Consider the following 25,239-nt stretch of genomic DNA (forward strand, 5'->3'; position numbering starts at 1 on the left):
ATCCTCCAAAGGTCCAACTCCAGAATAAAAATAACTAATTCTCTGCATTTGGAAACCATTGTTTATTATGACCTTGTAATGTTGTAACCCACTATTTCCTTTCTGTCTTTCTCAGGATGCAAGGATTATATTGGGTTCAGGTTTTCCAACATAACAAGCATCTGTGAATCCAGATATGAATGAATGGTATTTAATAAGATTGTTTTCGTTTTAAAATGAGTATTTATGTGTCGTTGGAGAAAGAGCAGCAATGTATGGCTGTTTATGAATGCTATTGTGCCCGAGGTTAGGATCCCCCACACAATCTGAGATGCAGCCAAGAAAAACAGCCTTGATAGACAATGCTTCACTTCACCTGCTATGATGCTGTGTGCATTTCATTTCTGTCAAGAGTATGTACAGTTAGGGTTCATTTGCCTCATTATTTTGTTACATCTACATTACAGTTAACCAGTCTCTCTAGGAAATAATAAATAACCGCTTTAAAAAACAATTGCCGTGTTTCATTCTGAGGTTGCACTTTCCATCTGAAATTTTTATAAAACCCACCATTGTTATGAACTCTCTGGCTTTGGAAAATAGAATTTAGACTCCACTAACTCTCGTTCGTTTGTCGAGATTGATTTTACACTGCCTCCCATAAGGAGATTAGAAAGCAAAAGACTGCAAAAGGGACACCATCTAATGCTTTGCTTCCTCAGTTCTTCGGAATATTAAGCCACACGAACAAATGATAAATGTCCTCCAGTTGTTCTCCATCCCTGCCAGTATAAATACCTAGATGCTTTCCCCATGGTCTGTCCTATAAGCTTTTCAGTTAACTACCTCCATTTTCTTCTTAAAAACCATTAAAAATCCTCCTCGCTTCCAAAGCCAAGAATTTCCAGATCAATTTACCAAAGCTCTGAAATCGCCATCTTTCTGTACAGGAAGTCCTCCTTCCTCTAAGAGTCAGCACATGGTCCAGTTATTGTAGAAGACAGATAGGTGTCTGCAGGGGCAGGAATCACAGCCATCCCCATGCTCTGCACCCCACCTCAGGGTCCGTTTGTATTTCTGAAAAACCCTGGGAGGTAGGACCTAGAAAGGGGTGGGCTAGCATTTAGGGGGCAGGCAGAAAAGATTCCAGGGAACGATATCTCCCAGTGCCCTCTGCTACCTCAAGAGCTACTTAAGAAGAGCACATTAGTGAATTCCTCTCTAAATAAAATATTAAAATACATGGGAAACAATCTGCCCTCCCTTTTGTGGCTCCTCGTATTATTTCTGTCACTATGCCTTTTCTCCTCCCAGTTGTAGATCATTTACATGTCTTAGCCACAGAGAAACCTGAGCAAGCAAGTGAATGCAAGTATTTCCTTTGTGCTAATGAACTAACAATTTAAATTTCAGTTATCCTCTGAGACAGATTCCAAAGTAGTTATGGGGGAGGGGAGGTTTCTGTTCTCCATATTCCTTGTCATCCTTGATATTTGGCTCTGGAGGTTTTATATTTTGGTTTCCAAAACACAAATGAAAACCTAAGGGATCAACATAAATAAAATAAAACTTTATTTTTAATAATAAAATTAATGTTTCTAGTAAGGAAAAGACGGTATGTCATTCCTTTAGCAGTATACACAATCTTTTATCCAAAAGAATACATTGGGTTTTATTGTGTCATTTGTCTGAATACAGACTCGGTGGAATATCTAAATGATACCCTGCTCTGAACTCCAAGTTGAAAGTAAGTTTTTATTATACTTGAGGGAAACAATGGGTTCAGCTGCTTATTGCAAGGAGCAATTGCCAGGGGAGAGTTAAACTCAATTACTGTAACCATACTGAATAAAAAATACTGCCAAGAACAAAAATACGCCTGGGTAAAGACAGCCACTGAATAAAAAAAAATCGACATAAAGCGTATCAAATATTTATTTATCTGGGCAACAAAGGACTATGATACATTGACAGGCATGGAAACTACTGCCAGCACAACTCAATACAATACAACTAGAACTGCTTCCAATATGGCCAGTGAAAATACAGAATACCAGGTGGTCCCAAATGTTCGAAGTTCTCTGAACAAAAAGAGAGAGAGAGAGAAAGAAGGAAAAATCCCTAACCCTTGGTTTAAAGACAATATCCGCTTATTGCTCGAATGATGCTTTTAAGGGAAGACAGCAGAATAAAATAAACTTTTTTTTTCCTCCCCACAATACATAGCAGGGTTATAAAACCACTTAAGTTTAAAAAATCTTTGCAGGGTCCCATATCACTTTTTTTCTTTCAGTTCAATGAAAAAGCTAAATGTAATACTAATTATATAAAATTTTATTTTATTTTTTATTCCTTCAGCTGTTTCATTGTCGCCTTTAACATGCTACAACAGGGCTAAATTTGTGAATCCCAGAGAAAAGAAATCCCCCAAACCTTGGATTTCTAAATAAGTACCATGAACCACATGAAGAACTAATAGGGAAGATTCAGAACCCACTAAACAAGAGGTAAACGAGATCACCAGATAAATAATAATAAAAAAAAAGGCTTAAAACAGACTCACCATATTTACAATTCCCATTAAATTACACATAAATAAATATATACAGAGACATGAACACTGATTCCCTTATAGAACTGTGAATCGTGTTGCCAGACAAAGTTCAAGTTGGTCGCTTTACCTTGAAGAGGAAAAACTTCTACAACTGAAGACATAACATGGAACTTCGTGTATTTTGTGTTCAAGTTTATTCACAATACTGATAAAAATGTCATCATCCTCTTTGCCTTTTTTTTTTTTTTTAAGTATGGCTACAATCTGAACTGAAGTATGTAAGGGAAGATGGTGATTCAGTCCCATGAAGCTCATATAATTTTTTTTTCACGTTCTTTTTTTTAGAAAAAAGTTTTTATTTTTGTTGTTGTCTGTTGTTATTTTTTTCAAAAAAGTTCACAAACTCTGACAGAACTACTCGTGGCTGGCTTCACGGCCTGTTCTGTTCTCTTAGGCTCCACATGAGGGCAAGGGGGGTTGGTGCCGGTGGGGAAGTTGAGGCTGAGTTAGCAGGGGCTGCCCCTCCAGGTGCTCAGAGGACCGAGGGTGAGAGGCGGTGGCGGAGGCGGTGGCGGCGGCGGCGGCAGCAGCAGCGGCAGCAGCAGTAGCAGCAGCAGGAGGGGGGTTCCTGGAGCTGTCGCCTGCGAGGGGTGGGCTGTCGGGGCAGGATGGGTAGGTAGGTGGGTGCCAGGGGCTGGTGAGGCGCGGGAGTGGGGGCAGGGCTGGACGCACGCCTCACTTTCTATGCTTCTCCTCTTTGTCACTGCTTTTGGCGCTGCTGTCCGTGTGGCTGTTGGGATTGTTGCTGAGGTACATTTTGTCCATGGCCTTGAGGGCCTCGGTGAGATAGTTCTGCAGGGCCGTGACGGCGGCGCACACTGCTGGGCTGCCAAAGCCGTGAGAGATGAGGTTGAAGTGGGTCAAGCAGCTCTGGATGCCCGGCTCCAGGATGGGGTTGGGCCGGGAGTTCCCCAGGGGAGAGCGGTCCTGAGCCAGCAAGTCGGTGAACTCTTTGCATATCTGTCTGCAGCACAAGGGGAGCAGAGAGAGAGAAGTGAGGCACTCCTGTGGTCAGAATCAGCAGCAGCTAGAAAACCTCTCTCTGTGCAGTTACCTCAGCCCTGATACAGCAGGGACTTAACCTGACCCAGGTTCACAAAGACTGACTTGCCGGGAGCCACAGGTTGGGAGACCCATTCACCTCTCAGCCTTCACAAAAACATCTCTCCTTCAGTAAATCCACGCCCTGCCTACATTCGCAAATGTCTGTATCTCTCTCTTCTGGCCGCAAATGGTTTGTGCTCGACTGCTAACATAAAGGTTGGTGGTTCAAACCAACTCAGCAGTGTTACGGAAGAAAAGGCCTGATGATCTGCTTCCTTAAAGATTACAGCCAGAAAACCCTACAGAGCAGTTCTACTCTAACACATGGGGTCGCCATGAGTCAGAACAGACTCTATGGCAACTAACAACTTCCTCTCACACACACACACACACTCCTCTCTCAGATACATTAAACTTCTTCCCTCACCTTTCTCCCTCACACCAAACACCCTAGACACGGGGAAACACTTCACACACTGCGAAAGAAACAAAGGGGTTAGACTAGGAGTCAGAAGCACAAGCGTCTTGCCAATATTCTGCAGCTATCATCTGTCCTGTTCAAAACTTTACTGAGACCCTCTTCTCTGCTCCTCTACAAAGACTCGGCTGTAGTTTGTGAGAGGAATTACCCATCCAGTTACCTTCAAATCAGGTTGTATTCAGATGGAAAGGTAAAACTTTGGATTTTTTTTTTTTAAATAAAACCAAAAAACAGTTACAAAAATATCTGTTACTTGGGGATAATTCCAGGTGGTTTGGGGAAAGAAGAAATAGTCGTTCCCACTTCCTGTTCCACTTTCTTCCTGCACACTCAAATATATATATATATATATATATATATACACACACACACACACACACACACTTAGGGGAAGTGAAGGTGCTCAGGAAGCCAAGAGAAGAGAAAAAGGTGAAATTTCAGACCAGGCCTTAAAGTCGGCAGATGAGGCCTGCAGGCAGGAAGCTCTGTCCCTGAGTCTGTAAGACTAGAAAAAGCCGGAGCCTTCCTGAGGCAGCAGAAGTCTGGCCTCAGGGAGGGGGCAGAGTACACTAGCTGGCTCCCTACTGCCAGGCCAGCTGAAGTCCCCAGGCCAGAAACCAAGTCCAGTCCTAGGCCTCAGCCTCTGCCCTCTGGTTCTATGTCCTCATGTGACACCTACTTTGATAATGAAGGGCTTCCAAACAAGCCTTTTAATTTCCAGAAAATGTCACAACAGTCACTTTCTTTTCACTTGCCACCTGGAGAAGCCTATTCAGCCCATCAACTGATGGGAATAGAACTTGGGCCTTTTTGAAACCTATTTGACATCTCGCCTGTAGGCTAAAATATATGTGTGTGTGTGTGTGTCACTTTCTAGAGGGAAAGAAAAGGAAGATATGAAATGGAATAAGGATTAGGGTTGAAACTAGGACAGCTTCTGGCTTGCACATTTTGCAGGCCACTGATTAATCTTTGCCCTTGGAGAACATACTGATGGGAGACAAAAATGGATCTAGCGAGCCCATTACCCCATGAGGATTTGATCCTGGTCTTTCTGAAAGAACATAGCCACAAATCCAAACTCAGCTTCTATCAAATCCCCACTACATTTCACCACCCATACACACTAATAAAAAGGGAGAGAGAGAGAGAAAGATAGGGAGAAATAGGGAAAAGACTGGGGGGAGGGGGAGAGGCTAACAATCCCATTTATATTTCCCCTTTAAAACAGATTATGGTTCATAATCAATACTAACAATAAAGCTGATTAACACAAAAGGAAAGGGGGGGCAAGGAGAGAAGAGAAAAGGAAGTGAGGAAATGATTTTTGTTTCTCTTGACAATGAGACATGGAGACCCCGCCGAGCTAAATGCCTTACTTTGTAGCCAGGAGCATGTTTTTTCTTGTCACTTGCTCATTGGGATCGGAATGTTGCCGGTTGAGAAATTCAGCTACTGCTTTGGCAGGAAATTCGGTTTCACACACGTACCCAAAGTCCCTGGCTAGGTGGACGGCTTCTCCTGGCAATAGGTGGAGAGAAGGAGGTGGGTGCAAGAGAATGAAAAGAGTTGGGATCAAAACTCATAGTGGAGGGGCCAGCACAAGGTAACTGAACTTTCTTCCCACTCCCAGATCCTGTATTATCTTAACCCAGATGGTGAAGGAAACTACTTGTTTTTCATTTCAGGCTTTTTATTTCCTTCTCTGTAGAATCTGGTGGGCGTATTTATATGACCACTTATCAAGAAGGCCAAGATAGCACGAAAATGTAAATCCCACCCGTCATTCTCCAACTCTACCCCCCACTCTGAATGACAGTTTTCCAACCTCTTTTAAAATGTTCCTTGTATTCCAACCTCACACCTATCAACACAGTCATAAATGATATTCATAATTACTCCTTGAGCTTTTCAGCAAGAGAACAACTAAGGGTTTAAATTTTAACTTGATCACATATAATTATCTGTTCATCCAAAACGATTAACCAAGAGGATTTGAGGGTCACTCCACTGAGTCTGTCTGTGTTGTTGATTTTCGAATCTTTGGTTTTAATTTCCTGAACCAGTTGGTTTTTACTGCAGGGCTTCCTGCCATTAGCTCCAGCTCCGGAAGAACGCATGCGCCAATTAGAGCATCAAAGCCCTCTCCGCAGAGCTTGTTTCCATAAAATGGAGCGGATCACAAACAATAACAGTTCTCCAGAAACTGCCTCACTGCTACAAGACTCAACCCCCAAACCCATGTACATTCTCACGGTACACCCTAAGCCACCGCTATCATTTCTTTGCATATAACTCTTTTGGGGTATAGATAGTGGGTTCTTTATGTACTGGTCTTATTTTTAACATAATGCTACTGTAGTTGAGTTTCTGGCATGGAACAATTGCTTATTATTTAACAGTTATATTACTATCATCTTTGACACCATCAACAAATAGTATTCATAGGATTCCTTGTCAAAATCATGGCTTTATATATTTTTGAAATAATTTACAATGCTAGACCTTGGACTTAATTGTAACGTAGTATCTCAAATACAAGTTGTAAATAAAATAAACTGCTTTCTTTAAATATAAATGCCTGTTTTTTAATCTGCCTTGTATTTAAGTGCCTTTTTTCCCGTTAGCATGAGACGCTTCCAACAGGACACAAAAGAAAACGCAAGAGAGTTACACATTCATTTCGACACACCCAAACTTAAGCCAATTTAGAATCGGAAAAACAACAGTCATCTAGAAGCAGGAAAAGTGAGTGGATTCTGGTGACTGAGTCTATCTACAGCAAGGAATGAGGGCAGGATTGGCTTTTTGTTATAAGGATATATGTATGTGTGCGTGCTTACAAATTGCTGTAAGAAACTTTTTTGCAATGCTCCTATTTCTTCTTTCTATCCATAACCAAGCAATCCAAAGTCAAATTGCTCTTTTCTTCCCCTCCAGGAAAGCAGCACAATTAAAGCAGAGATAAGGGAGCATATGTTTGGAAAACAAAAACCTAAAAGGGCATATAACCCTGAGCTTTCAAGATGGTCTTAAATCAGGATGCAGGTCAAGGATTCCCAAATTAATTCAGGAAGTAATGGTCACGCATTTCTCAAACGCAGATGTCACAATAACTTAAGTGATTTACTGCTGAGCGCCTTAAAGGAGTCAGGAACTTGTAGACTATGCACTTCTTAAATTTTCACATTCTTTAGGTCAGAATTGGGCCGGGGAGGTGTAATGTTGTGATAGAGGAGAAGAGGGAGGGAGAATAGGATTATATCCAAAGAGTTTTTTGACATGCAAGAGTTCTGTTCACTCCGCTACAGTGTCTGGAAAGATGAAACTGCCCAATTGACACAAAATACAAGCACACATCTGGACACTAAACATTATCCATTTTCCCAGAAGGCAGTTCCCTTCTAGTTAGCAAGGGGACTCGCTTACCCTCCACTAGTGATGTCAGCAGAGTGACGTTGGCAGCCTTACGTCTCCCTGCTGGCAGGTTTAATCCTATTTTGTCCAGTTTTTCTCTTAAAGATCTTCCTCCATTTTTAGACTTTGCCCTGTTTCACAAAGATGCAAGAAAGGGATTTATTAAACATTGCTTCGTTCTGCATCATGTTATAGTCATTTGAAAGCTTCCTGAAACGTGCTTTTCGAACATTGAGAAGCATGGCCACAAGACATTTAAGGGCAGGGAATTTAGAAAGGAATGCTATGGAAAGATCATTGGACATATAAATGCTTGTTCATGATTACTGCAACTATGATGGTAAGCTGAGAAATATCCATTTCCTAACTCTCTGAACAAGAGCCACAAACAAACACAGCTCCGATCTCTAGGGTTTGAGGCATTTCAGTTCAACCGAGTTCTGTATATTTTCCCTGTTGTTACAGTCACACAAATCCCAAGGGGCTCTTTAAATTGTCTTTGCAAGATCTGCTGTTCAGTTGTTCCCAGTAACCAAAGTTATCATCACTCTCACGTTTCTATGAGTGGCTCTGGCTTTAGCCCCAATGGGAAATTCATTTCGCCAACTGCTTACATGCCATGTCACCAGCCCAACTGGAAATGTCAAAGGCTGATATCAGCCTTTAAAAATTTCACTCATTTCAGGGACAATGGAGACGGTTCTAAATAGATGTCTAAATAGACCCCCATAACCAGAAAGTGGTTAAAATAAATTGTTTAAATAAAACAGCAAATTAATTAATTTCAGATTTTATTCCCTACTCAAGTGCTCTTTAATTGTACGGATTAGATTATACTCCCCTAGGTAAACAGTCTCCAATATTGGGGTGAGGGGGAGGGGAGGGAAAGGCAGAGAGCAGACAGATCTGTGCCAAGGAAAGATTACAATAAAGAAAGCAAAGTGACCGCGAAGAAGGGACGAAAAGATCAGAAAAGCTGATGTTAAAACCTTCCGAAACCGTTTTATAGGCTTTGCATTCGTTTTTTTTTTTGGATATACGCAACAAAAAGGAACTGGGGGGTGGGGGGTGGGGGGAGAGTGTCCATAAATACAGCGATAAATGAAAAAATGTCAAAAGAATTAAGTTTGGCGCTTTTTTTTTTTTTTTTAACAAAAATATTATCTGGGTTAAGTTCACAACAAGGCCTACCACTCACAACTTTGGCTGGACCCCTCGGAGGACAAATCCACCAAGAGCGAGAAAGCTGCCCTGAGGAAAGGTGCTTTACCTCGCTTAACCTTAAATCTTATCTACGAAAGAAATCATTCCGACCTCGCAGAGGGGAAGGGAGAATCCTCAGCCGAGTTAGTAACAGATACATTCTTTGGTGTTGACTACACCAAAGGAGCCCTACGCTCCGCCTGGCACACAAAAGGGCCCCAAGAAATCGGGACAATTAAATGCAAACGCCTCGGGCACGGACAGGCGTGGCGCCCAGACTTGAAAGGGAGTCACTACTTTTCTTTAGTTAAAAGCCATTCTATTAAAACCCTATTCAAGGGACGGGCGGTTACGTCCTGAGTCCCTACACGGAAGAAAGGCACAGCGAGGAGCAGAGAAGAACTCTTCCTGGCCTTCCAAAGTGCGCGCGACGACGGAAAGACGGCTGCACGGCGCCCCGCGGCTGCGGCAGCCGGGACTGAGGCCGCAGCCTCGCTAGCTGCGCGTGCGCGCCAGCGGCGGTAGGCCGGGGGCACGCGCGGCGACTGTGGAGGCGCGCACCAGGCCCCCGAGCGCGCCGGACGGCGCAGGACGGCGCAGGCGCGCGCCGCCTCGCCCCGCCCCCAGCTCCCACCCACTCGGCTCTACACGCTCCTTCCCGCCCCTTTCTTCTCCCGCGGAGGGAGGGCCGCGGAGTGAGTCCGGTTGGCCGCGGCACTGGCGCTGCCACACGGCGCTGCCATCCGGCGCAGGCGCAATGTGTCTGCCGGCCGCAGGCGGGCGGGGCCGGGCCGGGCCGGGCCTCACCTCCGGAGTACTCCGCCCAGCAGCGACGCGTTGAGACACTCGGGCGGGGAGAGGCGCCGCTGTACTTCCGCCACCGTGACCTTGTACTTCGAGGTGGAGCTGAGGAGCGAGAGGCGACCCGGAACTGAACAGAAGACTTCGTTGGGGTTCACCACGCCGCCGAAGAGGTTGTCCTTGTTAATAGGGATAGCGGAGACGGCGTTGCTGTTGGACTTGGACAGGGACACGGGGCCTGCGGAGAAAGACGGGGAGGCCTTGTGTGGCCATCGATGATCCCCCAAATCCGGCCCCCGATCCTAGCCCTCTTCCCGGCAGGGCCGGCCCCCAGACTTGAGCCCAGACCCCTGCTTTTCTTCCCGCCCAGCTCTGAAACTGTATCGCCCCCTTTCCACTTCCCTACTTCCCTTCCTATTCCCTGCTCTCTTCCTGGCTTCGGGGTCCGGCCCTGCCCCTCGGCGCACCCCAGTCCGCCCCCGGCTAGGCCGGGCCTGCCTTTCTGCCTGGACGCTTTTCTCTTAGCTGAAGTGTGGGGTCTAGAGATGCGTGATGAAATTGTGATCCTCTCGGCTCTCAGCATCCGAGGAGTGGGCCCCAGACAAGGAGCTGGATGGGCTTAGGGTTAGGGGAGGGGGTTACATTTGCAAACCGCGAGCAAATTATGTGTATTTTGGGGGTTTTGTGGGGTGAGGTGTTTAGTGTCAGAAACTGCTTCAAAAAGCAATTATTAAAATCATTCTAAAGTAGCCTGTAAACGAGCAATTCAGTTAAGGCACCAGGCTGGGATGTGGGTTCTCTTGTCAAACATCACACGTGCCCCGTCTTTTTTTTTTTTTTTTTTTTAATCAATAGGCTTCTTCCCCATGTTAAGTTCTGAAAAAGATTCAGGATTGGAGATCCATTCCAAGCCCAGTTTTGAACTGACAGGAGGGGTGATGAAGATCAGGCCTACCACAGAATACTAGCAATGTGTCCTTTTGTTGAGCGAATACTTCATAGGCCCTCTCTGCTTATGCTGCTTTATTGGGAAGGGGCCAGGTTTATTTTCTTCGTTAATACCATAAGCTCTTCATTGACCCACCATTGTTTAAAAAAATTCAAGCCCAGCAGAAAGTGTACTGATGTGTTGCATTTCTCAAACCAATATAATTCAGATGCATTCACAAGCATTTAAGTACAGTATGCATATGTATTTAAAAATTCCACACGGAGACATATATAATAATGTGCACACATTCTCATCATAGTGGCTCCTCCCTTATGTGTTCCTTAATGGGATATTCTAGACGTATGGCAAGGGGGGGGGTCTAGGTTTTGGATAGATCACTTGTGACATTAATAGCTCTGGGGAGGCTAATAGAGACAATAGGAGTTAAACGAACTCTTGAGAGATTACTAATAAAAGAGCCAATTATCATGTCGACTTGGAAAGATCATCTCTTAAGATTTATCCCCTGCACATCTAATTTGATGTGACAAAGACTTCACAGATGCAAAAATGAAACTTTAAACTAGCTAATAATATACCGATTGGGGTTAGAAATGAGAACAGTTTTATATAGCATCGTCCTCTGGTGGTGCCTAGAATCCTGAAATGTAACATTGCCACCATAACCAAAAAAAAAAAGTTGCTACCGAGAATGAATAGCATTTAATCCAGTAAACTTTATTTCTATTCACTAAACACAATGCAAATCAAAAATTCATTCAAATCACTTGACACTTTTCTATTAACAAATTCTGCTCAGAACAAATACACTACTAATCTTGACATCTTCTGAGGAAAGGTGCTAATTTTAACCAAAAGCCAAATTTTTGTTAACCTAATTCACAAAGTTTTAAAACCCTTAAGTATAAACAGCTAACAGGAAACTAAATTGAATATGAAGGTTTTTTCCACTGCTCATGACAGTTTTTTTTTTATCATTTGTCCTTATTTTAATATTAAGTAATTAGCACTATTTTTACCATTATACATTTCTTTACACTCACACAATGGATTAACTGAACTATTAAACCATTTCAAAATTGAAACGTCGCTTCCGAATCAGCTTAAGTACTGCCCATTTTATGTGTTTGTCCAGATATCACTAAAGGGTCAAATCATGAATCAGAAAGCTAGCCTGTTGCCATTACTAACATACAGAAAAGCCGATCTGATCCTGTAAGCATCGCTGTTCTATGCCTATCTATGTGCTAATTCTGAGCCTTTAGGAAATCCTATTTGAAAAAATAAATACAGCTCTGCAAGTTCTTTTAAATAGCACTGTGCCTGTAAGGACATGCTTGGAATGCAGAAGGAAATGGCTTACCTTTCTTAATTACAGTTTGATCTGGGATGTTAATACCCGGGTCTTCTACATGCTGCAACAAAAGGATACACATGGATGTAAGTGTATGATCAAAACAAAAGGAAATGAATATTCCTTGCAAGATGGGGGGAGGGGAAGGTGTAGAATCGAAATTCCCCCTCCCTATAATGGCATTTATATATAAACATCTCATCTTGGCTTATTGGAATTTGGGGCTTTGCAACTCAAGAGGTTTCACTGCACAGCCACGTCCAATTTCTCCTCCCCCAGCCAACGATCCACATTTGAATGGGGTAGGAAGGGGGAAATAAAACTTTCTTTGGAAATTAAATCAAGTTTTGGAACACCTAATCTTTCAGAGTCAGTTCAACCTTTAAAAATGCACCTAGCTTTAGTTTGGTGCTTCAGCAGCTTCGGACTTTGGTGATTCCAGTGTTCAGGCAGCAAAAGCCAGAGAAACACAATAGAAATAGGGGCAGAAGTAAGGCGCGCATTGAAAGCCGTTTCGAAACATTTTAGGTAGTGTGACAAAGAGCTGATGTATATACACACCTTCATTTGTGGAAAACTAGAAAAAAATATATAAAAAAGACTTCTGCCTAACCTGGGCATCAGACAGGAATATGAAAAAGATTAGAAAACAAAACAACCTTTGAGGTTGCTTTCCTTTTTTTTCCCTTTTGTCCAGTAGCAGGTATGTCGTGCTTTTTTTCTTTATCTCTCTCTTTTTTTTTTTTTTACAGATGGATGTGTGTGTGTGTGTGTGTGTGCGCTAGAGTCAAAACGTGATTAGAAAGTAAAATGAAATCATGTTTTCTAATGCAGAAACTGACAGGCAATATAATGTCTGGCTGTGTTTACAAATTAGCACCAGGGCTGCTGAGATAGAAGATTTCGCAATCGTTACCAAACACAGGCATTACCATTTAAAAAACTATTACTTCCTTCTCTAGTCTTTGTCCAACAATAATACTGATTCAAACATTTTCCATTCTGTCTTGGATTTATGCTCCTGTTAATTGTGCCTGATCGCAATGATTCCGGGTGGATGGTACTAAGTTGCTTTATTACAGGTTTTATTATACTCAATGCTCTCATTTGTAACTTGCCTAAAGTGCTTCTGGATTTAAGTATAATTAAATTGAGAAATGTTCAGAAATGACTACTGCTGCAGTTCTTGTGTTTTAACTATATGTGGAAATATGATCCCTTTATGCATGCACCCTAAACCCATAAAGCAAATGTAGTGTGGCATAATACTTTTATTTGTGTTATTTCTAGACCTCGTCCATACAGGGAAGACTGTTAAGTTTAAAATCCCACTGAGATATTAATGATTAAATAATCTTCACCATCGACTTGATTTTCTTAAATAGTCAGCAGTCATTAAAGGTTAACTGTTGCAGCGATGGGAAAATTGAAAACAACCCTTTCCTGACCCAAATTCCTTTGAAAGAACTTTTTCTTAAAAGGTGGGGGAGGGAGAAGGAAGAGCAGCAACTGGGTTTCCTTGTTTTCATTTGATCTTTTGGTTAATTTCTCCTGACCAATTTCATCAGAAAGAGAGAGTATACAGGTGTTAGGAATTCCCACCAGCCACCCTGGAATTTTCACAAAGTAGAACAATTTTAGATCACAGTGGTTCCAAAGCTTGCAACATTATTTTGCAATTTAAATACTTCCAAACAGCAGGCAAGGAACAGGATTCAGGAGTCTCTTTGGGAAGGAGAACTAAACAATCACAGCTTCCAACTTAAAAAAAAAAAAAAAAAAGCTCTTTTCTAAACTATTCCTCTTCTCATGTTTTACTTCAAAAAATTTAAGCATCAGTGTCTAAAACACTTAAGTATGAGCATATACACATAAAATGCTTACTAAACCCTACACTTGGATTAAACACCTACTTTTCCTGCTTTCCATGCAAGCCTGCTAAGCATAACCAACAAATTTCAGTGATTAACGGAGTCAAATGAGAGATGTAATAAACTTTCTTCTTTCCTATGGAACTTAAATAATGTTTTAAATTCACCAAGTAAGCAGGTAAGTTCATCTGACCATTTTCCTTGCAATCTAATGCAGTAATCATTAAACTGTCAACGGACATACTGCTGCAATATTTGATGCAGTAATTTGAAATAGCATTTTAGCAAAAATCACATCCAGATACATTTCCTCTCCAAAGAAAAGCTGCTTTAACAGAAGCCTTTACAGCTTTAATAAAATTATTGGCTTGTTCTAATTCCATTTCAGGAAGGTTGCTGAGGGAACCATAAATATGTACGATTGAAGCAAAGATGCTGGTTCAAATTTAATTTCAGAAAGTATTTTCAAATTATCAATAGCCTGGTTTGCATTGTAAATTGTAGATGTGCTAATGCCATGCTTATATAGAAACCATTTTAAACTGCATTTATTGATAACTGAATTAGGACTGAAATAATGCATTACCCAACAGTTTCAAAACAATTTAATATGGGGTGTAGCGGATTCTGATAGGCGTTGGGAACCCAGCTAATGATTTATGAGGTCACCACTTAGCACCCCTAGGAAGAGGTCCCTGCGCCCGGATTTGCTGCTTACTTCTCTTTAATCAGGATAGGGTGTACACGTAACTTCTGATTTCACTAGTGCTCATAAGATCCCGTAGCAAATTATTTTCTTAGCATGTCTTTCACACCATTTTTTGCCTAATTGCGAGATATTTAATGAGCTTTTTCGGTTGAATTTAACAGAGAGGCAGACAGAAATCCCCACCGCCAGATCCAGCGGTGGAATTAGATCCTTTCCCAATCGAAACAGTTGATTGTCATCGCGAGGTAAAGACACCGTTAATGATGACATTCGTATGATTTATTCCGTAGTGGTGGAAATGGCAATGCCGGCATTGTCTGAGGGGGCTCCAGGAACCATTGTTCTAGGGCCACAACTCTCAACCACTTTTCAAATTTTTATTTCGGTTGTTTATGTGGGTCTTCAAAGCATCCCCACCAAAAAAAAATTTTTTTTTTTTTAAAAAAGGAAATACCATTTAGGAAAACCGGGCCCACCGGTTACATGTATCTTGTATCCCGGGTGGGTCAGTAGGCGCTGCGTTCGCCCCCGCGCTGCCTGGGCGGCCTCTTACCGGGACGTCCTCGATGGCGTGAGGTAAGGAGTGGATCGGGAGGTCTCCGAGTCCTGAGCCGAGCCCGTGTGGGCCGTGCAGGAGATCCTCATGCCGCCGGTAATCCCTGCGGGGATCCAGGCCCGACAGCTGGTGGGGCAGCCCACGGTGCGTGTGCAGGAGCCCAGACTCCTGGCTCTGCCTCTGGCCAGGCCAGCCCGGGTGCTGCGGCTGCGGTTGAGCGTGCAGGGGGTTCAGGCTGTAGGGGTCGTTGACGTGGGAGTAAGGATCTTGCGACTGGGGGTAGATGGGCTGGTAGGGCGGGGGGAAGTAGGGGGGCTGGAAGTCGGCATTGGGGGTGTGGGACAGCGGCGGGGCGCTCGTGTAGGGAGATTGACCTACAGTGCCCAGCTGGGGCAACCGTGCCGTCCCGTTGCTGGTGCCGTCGTGACGGTCCTAGAAGAGAGCGAGAAGGGGAAAGAATAAGAAGTCGGGCGGCGAGTCGGAGTTGTCCACACTCAATCTACTCGGCAAGCCTGCGTAGAAAACCGCCGGCTCCCGTCCGCAGTCCACAAGGGAAGAAAAAAAAAAAAATCAGCTCTAAGTTGTTTATTTCGGAAAATACCCCAGAAGTAAAAGCGCCCTTCCAAAAACGCCAGGGAACTAGATTGTGCAAATATGGGGGCACAAGCGACTCTCCATAAGCGTTTCTTTCAAAGTGGTGGGAAAAGATAGGAAAAGGCCTTCCAGAATACGGCTCGTTAGGCTGAAGCATGAAACTGCCCGTATGCAAAATAAAAACTTCTACTAAATATTAAACAGCAGAATCGGCCTTTTCTTTTTTTCCCGGATTTGAACCTGCCTGGCACTGCCTTATTGTTTACCCTGTTCCATTTATTTGGAGGAAAAATCATAAGCGCTCAAAAGCTGTTACCATTTCATGACTATTTAAATAGAAACATATTTCGCAGAGGAGCTGTAACGAACGCACACGTTTAAATTACTGGCTTAGACAAGGTTTTACTACAGGATCGGGAGTCTGTCTTTTCCGCTTCCTCAGTTAGGACCCTTTTCCTCGATAGGGTCGATTTATGATATGGACGGGGTGGTGGTGGGAGACGCAAGTAAAGGTTTAAAATAGAAAGATTGAGCCTTACTGGGTTTAAAAGAGAGAGGTGCACCCCAGGGTGGAGGCCCCCGCCCCTTCCACCCCAGCCCCAAAGGGCAGAAGAAACGCCTGACTTTTTGTTCCTCTCTTGCAATTTGCTTGCAAAACAAGCGAACAGAGTTGATTCCCAGGGAATGCAAACCCTCGGAGGTATCAGCCGCGGGCCCCGAGGGTAGGGGGCACACTGGGCTGCATTTATCCTGCAGACCGATTAAGCACCAAATGTTGAAAACATCTCAGGAGCAAGTGGAAGACGCATGGAAATAAAGGTGAACGTGGAAAGAAGCACGCCTTGAGAAGCAGCAGCGAGGTAGGTCTGCGCGGGCGGAGAGGCTGAGCGGGGGCACAATGCACAGGGATGGTAAAGAGCGAGAGAAAGGAGAGAGGGGAATGCAAATGAAAGGAGGTGCCCTGTAAGAAACCGGGGCTTGAAACCCGAGGTCTCAGGCAGCTCCGCGGCCCCAGGTTTCCAGAGTAGATTTCCTAAAGAAGCAGGGATGGGAGGGTGGGGGTGGGACTCACCATAGCTGAAAAACTGTGAACTAACATCTGCGAAGAGTCTGGGGTAACGAGTCAGGGTGGAAACAAACCAGCAATGCTGGAGAGCCGGGCTGCCCCGCCGCCCGAGCGCGCCCCACACAAAAGGTGCTGCGAGCCCCGCGCCACCCAGGACTCGAGTCACGGCGCCGAGGCTCCGCCGAGCGCGGGCGCCCCGCTCGGCTCCATCCGAACTTGAACCACCGATTCGCGCGGCGCCTTCAGTTGGTCGAACCCACGGTCTCTATCCTGGTACGATAGGTTCGGATTCAAAGTTCTTTAAAAAAAAAAATTAGCAACCCCAAACACGGAAAAAGAAAAAAGTGTGTGGATGTGTGTGTGCGTGCATGTGTGTGCCTTAATCCGTGTCTCCCCCTCCTTTCTTAGCGGCGGCTTCGTTGGAGCTTCTAATACCCGCGCCGGGCAGCGTTCCTGGAGCCTCCTAATAGCAGATATTCATGACTATTAATATGACACGAATACTTAATAAGGGAAGAATGCCTGGAAATGCAGCGTGAAGCGGCGAGGCCACTCGCGCTGGAGCCGGCTTTCAATGCAGTCCATTGACGGCGCCTCAGTGTAGCAAATCGGAGGTGGGGCGAGGGCGCGCGCGAGACAAAAAGCGGGCGGGCGAGGGAGCGGGCGAGCGCGCGGGGGGCCGCGGCGCAACGGCTGGCGAATCACAAGGAAGGGGCAACATTTTAAAAGGTGGCAGGGCAAGCAAAAGTGAAAGAGAAAGAGGGAGCGAGGGAGGCAGCGGAGAGGGAGGATGTGTCTGCGTGCGCGAGTGAGAAAGAAAGTGTGGGCGAGGGAGAGGAGCCTGGAGAGGGGAGAGAAAGGGAGGGAAGGAGGGAGAGCCCTGGAGGAGGGAGGGAGGAAGGGAGGGGAGGGAGAGAGGGAGGGGGAGGGGGCCGAGCGGCTCTCCGAGGGTGGGGGGAGGGGAGAGGCAGCGACCGAGGACAATTGTACCCAAAGGGCTAGGGCAGACCTCGGGATGCCGCGGGGGCCGCGCATTGCGGCCCCGAGCTGCCGAGGACCGCAGCCGGGCGTCCGTCGGGTTCTCGAGGCAGGAAGCGCTTCCTGGCCCTCTCCGGCCGCGGACTCCTCTGCTCCGCGGCCGGGCCTGGGACTCTAGCTCCGGCGGCCCGCCGCTGCGCGGCTCCTCCATGGCTCGGCGCCCCGCCGGGACCCAGCCCTCCCACTTCACCGGCCCATCCCGTGCCGTCCCCTTCCGCGGCCGCCGCTCCGCCCTCAGGCTCTCCCGGGCCGGGCTCGGGGAGGGAGCCGGGGACGCGGCTTGGGGCGCGCAGAGACGCTAGGCGGCCCAGCCCGGGCGCCGCTGGCAGCGGCTCCCGGCACAAACCCGTCCGACTGGCTGGGCCACTCCCGCCTGACTCCCCCCGGATGACACAGCTCGCTCTCCCGGGCCGCCGCAGCCAGCCGTTTGCTGGGCTGTCGGAACAAGCGGCACTTGGCCTCCTGCGTGTCCCTGCAAAGCCCCGCGCAGAATCAGACAGCCCAGACCGCTCTCGCAAACACGAAATCCCGGCAAAGTTGTTGAAACCTCCTACACTTTCATCTCTTCTCCCTCCCTCTGGTTTCTCTTCTTTGCCCAGTTTTCTCTCACAGTCACACGCACGCGCCACAGGGTCCCTGTGGGGGTGCTAGCTCAACCCCCCCCGCCCCGTTCCCATCGGCTCCAAGCGCCGCGCGGAGGCTCGGACTTCGCCCGCTGGAGCCCGCAACTCCCTCCCGGCTTCCGCTTCGCCAAAGTGAATTGAAGGAGCAGCGGGCCTCAGCCTGACCGAGAGGATTCGTCCTAGGGGGCTGGCCAGTGCTGGTTCACCCTGACCTTCCCCCAAGGCCCTCCCCCCCCCACCCCCGCCACGACAACAAAGCGTGCTGCCCTGGCCCGGGGTCCTGCGCCTTCTCCCAGAGCGCGGCTGGAGTCACCAGAGAAATGTGGGTCCCGTGGGACGCCACATCCAAAAAGGGGGGGGGGGGCGGGGTGACTGGAAGGGAGAAAGGTTTCTAGGAACAAAGATTTAAAATAATCTCCAGAAAGGAAAGGGGGAGGGGGCGAATGACACGTCGTTCGCATAAACCCTGTTTCTGATTTCAAGTGAAGACGAGACCCCGCCGTTTCGCACGCACCTAGACCTCTCAGCTCCACATTCCCAGCTCCAAATGACACACACACACAAACAAAAGCCAGAACTGTCACCTATTTAGGTATTCTCCCAGCCCCTCCACCACTCTTGACTCATCAGCTCATTTCAGCCCACTGGGAGGGAGGTTGAGGCAGGGGCCGCTAGGCCGGTTTCCAGCGCCTCCCGCGGGCAGACAGGTCTAGCTGGGGCCTCTTCGGCTGCCCCAAGAAGCCGACCTCCAAGGAACCTGGGTTTTTTAATGGGCTCCAAAGCGGCGCGCTCTATCGGTCCGGCGGGCTCAGGCACCAGAGAGGCAGCAGCGCCAGGATTCCCACGGTCAGGCAACGAAGCGCCGGAACCGAGCGGGGGTAGTGCACGGTGATCTGGCAGCGGGAGGGCTCCGCACCGCGCAGCCTACCCACCAACAACACGGAGTGCGCGGACCCTGACTCTCTGAGGGGAAAGCAGTTTCGAACTTCTTGAATAACAGAGAGGACCTAGAGCCAGCCCTGCCGCCGGGATGCGTCCTCCCAAATTGAACCCGATTACAGGGAGGTGCAACCCAGGTCAGAGAGAAGAGTCCAGGCCTTTTCTCAAATTGGAAGGAATTATTTTTAAAAAGGGGAGGAAGGAAGAAGGGAGGGAAGGAAGGTTAAAAAGCAGAGAGGAAGTTGAAGAGGCAGAAGGGTTTTCTCTTCCTGGTGACTTGGGCCCCCAGAATTGCGCTGGAGACACGCGGAGTGCACAGGCGCGTGCCCAGTTTATCACCAATTGTTTCAAAAACCCACGCTTCTCTCTTTGCCCTACTCTTAGGCGCAGTCAAAATTGTCAGAAAAGGGGGGAAAGTGGGACACTTCCTTTCCACGGAAGGAAACGAAAGAAGGGAGCTGCCACATCCTCCCTCTCCGGCTGCTCCCCCGGGTTCTACCGGCGAATCGGAGGGGCGGGCGCTGCGCTGGGGAAAGTTTGTCCCACCCGCGTTTCGCAGCTGGGTGCAAGGAGAGGAGGAGGAGCGGGAGGGTCGAGCTCGAAGCCTGCGGGCCGCGAGGATGACGGAGCCGGCGCCGCGCTTACCTCGCAGTCCTCGTACTTGATATTATCCGTCAGTTTCCAAAGCATTTTCATGGATCGGCGTGAATAGATTTGCCCCTCTCTGCCTCGCACCCAAGTGGAGCTACTCTCTGGGTAAGCGCAAAGTGCCGGCTGCCGGCAGTGAGCGCAGGAGGAGGAGGGCGAGGAGGAGGAGGAGGAGGGCGAGGAGGAGGAGGAGGAGGAGGCGAAAAGAGAGAGAGCTCCCGTGTGCGCTCGGAGATCTCCCTCTAATGGTAGAAACTTTTCTCTTTTCCAGCTCTTTACTAACAGCCTAATCGCCTCATTAGCATATCAACAATAGTCCAATTGCTCGCCAGCACCACAACCTGCAGCCGGCCGCTCCGACCCAGGTATAAAGGCCTCTCGGAGCCCGAACTTCTCCCAGAGCGCACGCCGGCCTGTAAGGCGACGAATTCCCCCCGGAGCCTCGCCGCACACCCCTGCCCCAGCGCCCCGCGCACCTGCCCCCAATCCCACCCCATCTCCTTCCACGATCGCCGTTTCCTCGTCGCCGGAGACTTCCTCTGCAAAGCCCCGCGCTGCGGAGGGAAGGAGCGACCGCGACTGGGTCCGGTTTCCAGCGCCTCTTCCCGATCCCGGCCGCAGCTCTCAGCGCTGCCGGTTCGGTTTCGTCGGATTTGATTAGGAATAGTTTTTTTTCCTTTCGCAGTTAAATATAACCCCTAAACCAAGACTCCAGGATTTTTGCCCAACAAGAGATCGCCTCCGCTCCCGGCAGCAGCCACCGCCGGCCGCAGCGTCTTGGAAGTTTTACTGGCTTTGCGCTCCCACCCCCTCCCCCCAGGTCGGAGATTTTGCCAAACAGCTTGGGCCACTGGGCTGGGTTTGCGATCCCTTAATTGCGGCGCGTGTAAAATAAAAGTTGTACCCTGAAGAAGTGACTTGACGGCTCCTGGGGTTAAATGGTTTTCCTCCCTCTTGTGCGAAGCTATGGTCGGTGGACAATTAAACTTGGCGTTTGGGCTACGGGCTTCCTAGGTGCGAGGTGGACGAGAATACAAAACTCCATGGAGATACACAGCCGCTTCTGTAGTTAAGCCGAAATATTTAATAGATAAGACGTGTGTGCGTTTTGGTAGATATCGTGTTATATACATGCATCCATATAAGTCACTGGCAACCAACTCTTCGCTGTGCTAATCTGCTCCAGTTTTCCCAAGATCCCCGTTTTTAATTAAATCAGGATGAGTTCCTTCATGATTTGGTGATGTTACTAAGACGGGCGCGCTCGCGGCGTACCGCCGGGCGGACGCAGAATCCAGCACACACCGCTCGGACTTGGCCAATCCAGGCTCTCTGGCTCCACACAGGGGCTTGCTACTCCACCCGGCCTACTTTTCCCCTTTCCTGTACTAGTGAATAATTTTTTTTAACTTACAAAGAAAAAAAGAATGTGTTCCCTTCTGACCCGAGCTTTCGCATTTGTCCTCCCAAAAAAGTTTGTCTTTTTCTTTTTTCCTCTTAACTGCCGCGAACTCCCCGCAACAGGTCTTGCTTCAGAGCTACACTAGTAACGACCTGGACCTGTTCTTGCAGACGTTCGGGCCTCCCAGGTTTCTGCCCTGTTGTCACAAGGAGTTGGGGACTATTGCAAACCCAGGCGTTCCCTAACAGGTGGAAGAAAGGGAAGAGAAGGGAGGACCTCCCCCTCGAGGATATGGAAGGGTAATTCTTCCTCGAGGAGACCGTAGCAAATGCCCCCAAGTTAGTGGAGCAGGCCAGAGAAGGCTCCTAAGAAGCCAGGGCAAGCTGGAAGGGGGATTCACGCCCTGGGCCCTCCCCGGTCCCGCCTTTCCCCACCTGAACACAAACACAATTCTTTGGCTCAGCGAGGTCCGCGGCTCGGCGCCGCCCTCAGCCCAGAAAATGGTCAACTTCCAGCGCGAGCGCCACGCGCCCTTGGGGCTGCCCCGGGGCCCGCCGTCCAGCGCAACCGCTAAAAGTCAGGGGCCCGGCCGCCACCAGCACCGACACCTTTCCGACGGCGGCCGCAGCCGGAGAGCATGATCTGTTGGCCAGATCCCTGGCCTAGGAGCGGAGCTATTTACGCCCGGAAGGCGTTGCCACAGTGTGCTTTAGGAACTCTAAGTTTCGCTTCTTTCTCCCTGTGGCCTGGGAAAGAATTTAAGGCCTTTCACATCCCTACCCAGCCACACCTCACCCCGCCGCCCCGCAGATCTCTGGCTCCGCACCCCCCGGGGCTGCGAAACTGTTGTTGTGTTCCCGCCGAGAACGCCATTGAGGTGCAGATTGCGGCCTGCGGGATCTGCGCCGCCGCCTGCCTGTGGGCCCTGAAGAAAGGCCCGCGAGAGCGCCCGGCTAGCCCCAGGACCCAGCCGACTCGCGTTTGTCATTACCACGACAAATCACTTCATTGCATGTCAATGCTCCGGCTGCGCTGGGACCCAGGGAAGACTGCGTCAGGCCTAGGCGTAGGGGTCGGGGGTCCAGGCCTGACGCGAGGGCGTGCCGAAGGCGTTGGGGGAAAGGTATGAGTCTCTTTATGGGAGACAGAGACACTAAGGGAAACAAAGAGACGGCGATGGGCCAGGATAACCTTATTTTCTCCGGTTGCCACGATCCAGTGAGACCCGGGGGCCCAGCAGACCAAGCCCGACAGATCCGGGCCCTCCGGGCCCCAAATCCGCTAGCCCTACCCGAGCTCCAGGCCTCCCGCCACTTGCCAAACCGTGAGCCTGCAGGAAACAGACAGGCCTGCCTCTCCTTCCCTCCTCAGGCCGCAATCGCGCTGCTTCCGAACGTCATCGGCCTACTGGAGGCCAAGACCTGGGCCGAGACTGCACTCCAGTCCTTCTACCCGCCTGGGAGGTCTGAAGCAAGCTTTCTCAGTAGTTTTAAGAGGTACGGAAGCCTCCACAGACCGCCGCCAAAAGACTCTCCCCATTCCTCAGCCTCCAGAGAAGAGAATGAAGAAGGGACCCGAGGCCCCGAGGCTCCGAGGCCCAGGGGAAGGAAGGAGTGGAAGGTGTGGATTTCCAGAATTTGTGAATGGTGTGAGATTTGCATCCTTTCTTAAACACCAAAGTTACTCTAACCTCGGGGATGAAATTGTATTCAATGAGGTTTAAATGGAGGCAGGATATAAAAGATAGTTCACTCTTAATAAAAATAAGTTCAAGAACTGAAAAATGCAAAACGCCTTTGTTTCCCCAATTCCAGCCAATGTAGTGAGGACGGGACTTCTCTCAACTTTATTTTTATTGGCCGAACTCTGAACAAAGCTGACGAACTCGCCCCAGGAAAAGCAGGACCTTGACTTTCCTTGGAGAAGGCCAGGGCGTTTGGGTACACAGAATCTTGCCCCAGCCGGGCCTTGCGCGGCTGAGCTGAAAAGAGGTCCCAAAGGTTCCGATTATGAAATCAGCGACAGAGGCGAGGCTGCTAAGCGAGGCTGCTAACCTCACCAACCTGTCCCAAGCCGACCCCGTTCCCGGAGGGAAAATGTCTGGAAGTTGGAAGAAGAGCGCTGAAGAAATGCACCATGGACAGGGCGGGTCCCGGGCCCAGGGAGGGCAGGATCCGGAGCTCAGCCGACCCTGGGTTCCCAAGGCCTAGCAGAACAAGCTTGGCAGGCGTTGATTACGGCAAATTCAAGACTCTTTGCCTGATCACCCACCACTCATCCTCCGCCCCCCACCCCATCACCCCCATCCGCCATCCAAGCGGGAAAACCGGCTCTAGGAAGCGGCTCAAGTGAGTAGCTAAACTTTGCACAACTCCATCTCCCAAAGGAGCATACTCGCCGCCGCGACCCGGCCGCCCGGACCCCTTAACATTCTCCACACCCCATAGGTTCCCAGAATCCGGGGATGCGGGGACACCACAAGAAGGACAGGTGCACCAGGACCCCACCCCAACGCTCAGCCCTGGGGTCTAGGGCAAGGCAGACGGCTCAGTAAACAGGGAAACTTCCCCCGCTTTGTGCCCTCCCCGCCTCCTGAGTTAGTCATCCACCAAGTTTCTACTTGGGGGGGGGGGCGCCTGGAGCGCAACCACAAGTGACCCCCGGGGCCACCTGTGGAGCGTGGGCCGGACTTTCCCCGGCTCCAGGCTCCAGACTACGGCGCGCTTTGCCCCCAGCGCCGCAGCCGCCGCCCGCGCTCGTTTTTCTTGTCCTCTGTCCCCTGGGAGTGCTTCTGGGCGCTGCCAGGCGCGCCTCACCAACGACTCCCCTGCCCTGGGCCACGGCGCTTCCTCTCCGCCTCCCCCTGTGGGTTCCTTCCCCCGTTTCACCCCCGCCCACCTCAGTCCCAGCATAGGTAACCCCCCCACCCCGTACCTGCCAGTCCCCCATTTTGGCAAGTATGGACATCGCGGCTCGGCGCTCCTGGCGACGGGTCCCCGCCGGGCATGGGCTGGAGGGCTCGGCTGGGCCCGCTCCCTGGAATCGCTTAGGCAAATCCTTCTTTTTTTACCTGCTCACCAACATCTCACCTGGTCATAAAGAGCTGGGTTGCTACCTGCCGACGCATGCGCGCCGGCCCAGGAATTCACTCAGCCAGCCCCAGTCCCAGAGCCTCGCCGAGCTGACCTGGGAAGTGATGGATTTATAGCCGCGGCAATCTCGCCATCAGCTCCAGCTTTTCCCAACAGCCCTAACCCGCTTTCCCGGTCGGTCCCTGACCGGGGAACGCAGGTGGATTGACTGCTGGGGGGTGCCGGGAGCGATGCGCACGAGTGTGCGTGTGTGTTTTCGCGTGCGTGAGCAATGGGACGTCTACACAATCACTCCAGGACTGCCCCTCCCTCGAAACTTTGGGGCTGGGGGAGTCTCCACCCCTGAGAGAGGGGAAGGACAGGGCCCGGAGGAGCGACTAGACCCGAGGGGCCCCGCGCAATGACGCGTACAAGGTGGGACCAGCCCTTCGCTCTAACCTTCCCACCCGCACACAAGGTTCGGGGCACCCTGGGACCTTGAGGATGGGAATCTGCAGCCCCCAGGGCCGCGCCAGCGTCTTATCTCACATCAAAGTGTTGCTCAGTAGGTGAAGAGGCCTGTGATCCTGTTTCATTCCTGGCTTCTAGGTTTAGTCTCCTCCCACAGCAGAAAGCCAAAAAAACCATACCAAGACATACATACACTCTTACCCAGGCAGACACTTACACTTAAGGTCCACTCCCTCTTCTTCCCACGTTCTCAATTCCCCAACTCCTCCATGGCTTCCCAGTTCTTTACCTTTTTCTACTAAAACTTTTTAAAGGGAGGATGGGGGCATTGGCTGGCTCTGGGATAGGCAACTGAGGTTTGGGTTGGGGTTTGCTTTCCCATGACAGATAAAATCATTCAAGTGAT

General features: G+C 49.0%; 1 protein-coding gene across 4 annotated transcripts; it reads right to left on the reverse strand.

Annotated features, from left to right (window-relative positions):
- Positions 1–2,757: 2,757 nt before the first annotated feature.
- On the reverse strand, positions 2,758–24,345 carry TFAP2A (transcription factor AP-2 alpha). Of its 4 annotated transcripts, none has more exons than XM_049883380.1 (7): positions 24,226–24,345; positions 14,979–15,413; positions 11,855–11,906; positions 9,546–9,777; positions 7,548–7,666; positions 5,498–5,639; positions 2,758–3,557 (listed from the first exon to the last, which is right to left on the reverse strand). In XM_049883380.1, the coding sequence occupies exons 1-7, from the start codon at positions 24,256–24,258 to the stop codon at positions 3,269–3,271; spliced, it is 1,302 nt and encodes a 433-aa protein (XP_049739337.1). In that variant the 5' UTR covers positions 24,259–24,345; the 3' UTR covers positions 2,758–3,268. The 4 variants fall into 4 exon arrangements, with proteins under 4 accessions (XP_049739337.1, XP_049739332.1, XP_049739324.1 ...); XM_049883375.1 differs by lacking the exon at positions 24,226–24,345 and adding an exon at positions 19,887–20,120; XM_049883367.1 differs by lacking the exon at positions 24,226–24,345 and adding an exon at positions 17,651–17,891.
- Positions 24,346–25,239: the final 894 nt, after the last annotated feature.

Source organism: Elephas maximus, chromosome 1, assembly GCF_024166365.1.
Source record: "Elephas maximus indicus isolate mEleMax1 chromosome 1, mEleMax1 primary haplotype, whole genome shotgun sequence".
NCBI classification, from domain to species: Eukaryota; Metazoa; Chordata; class Mammalia; order Proboscidea; family Elephantidae; genus Elephas; species Elephas maximus.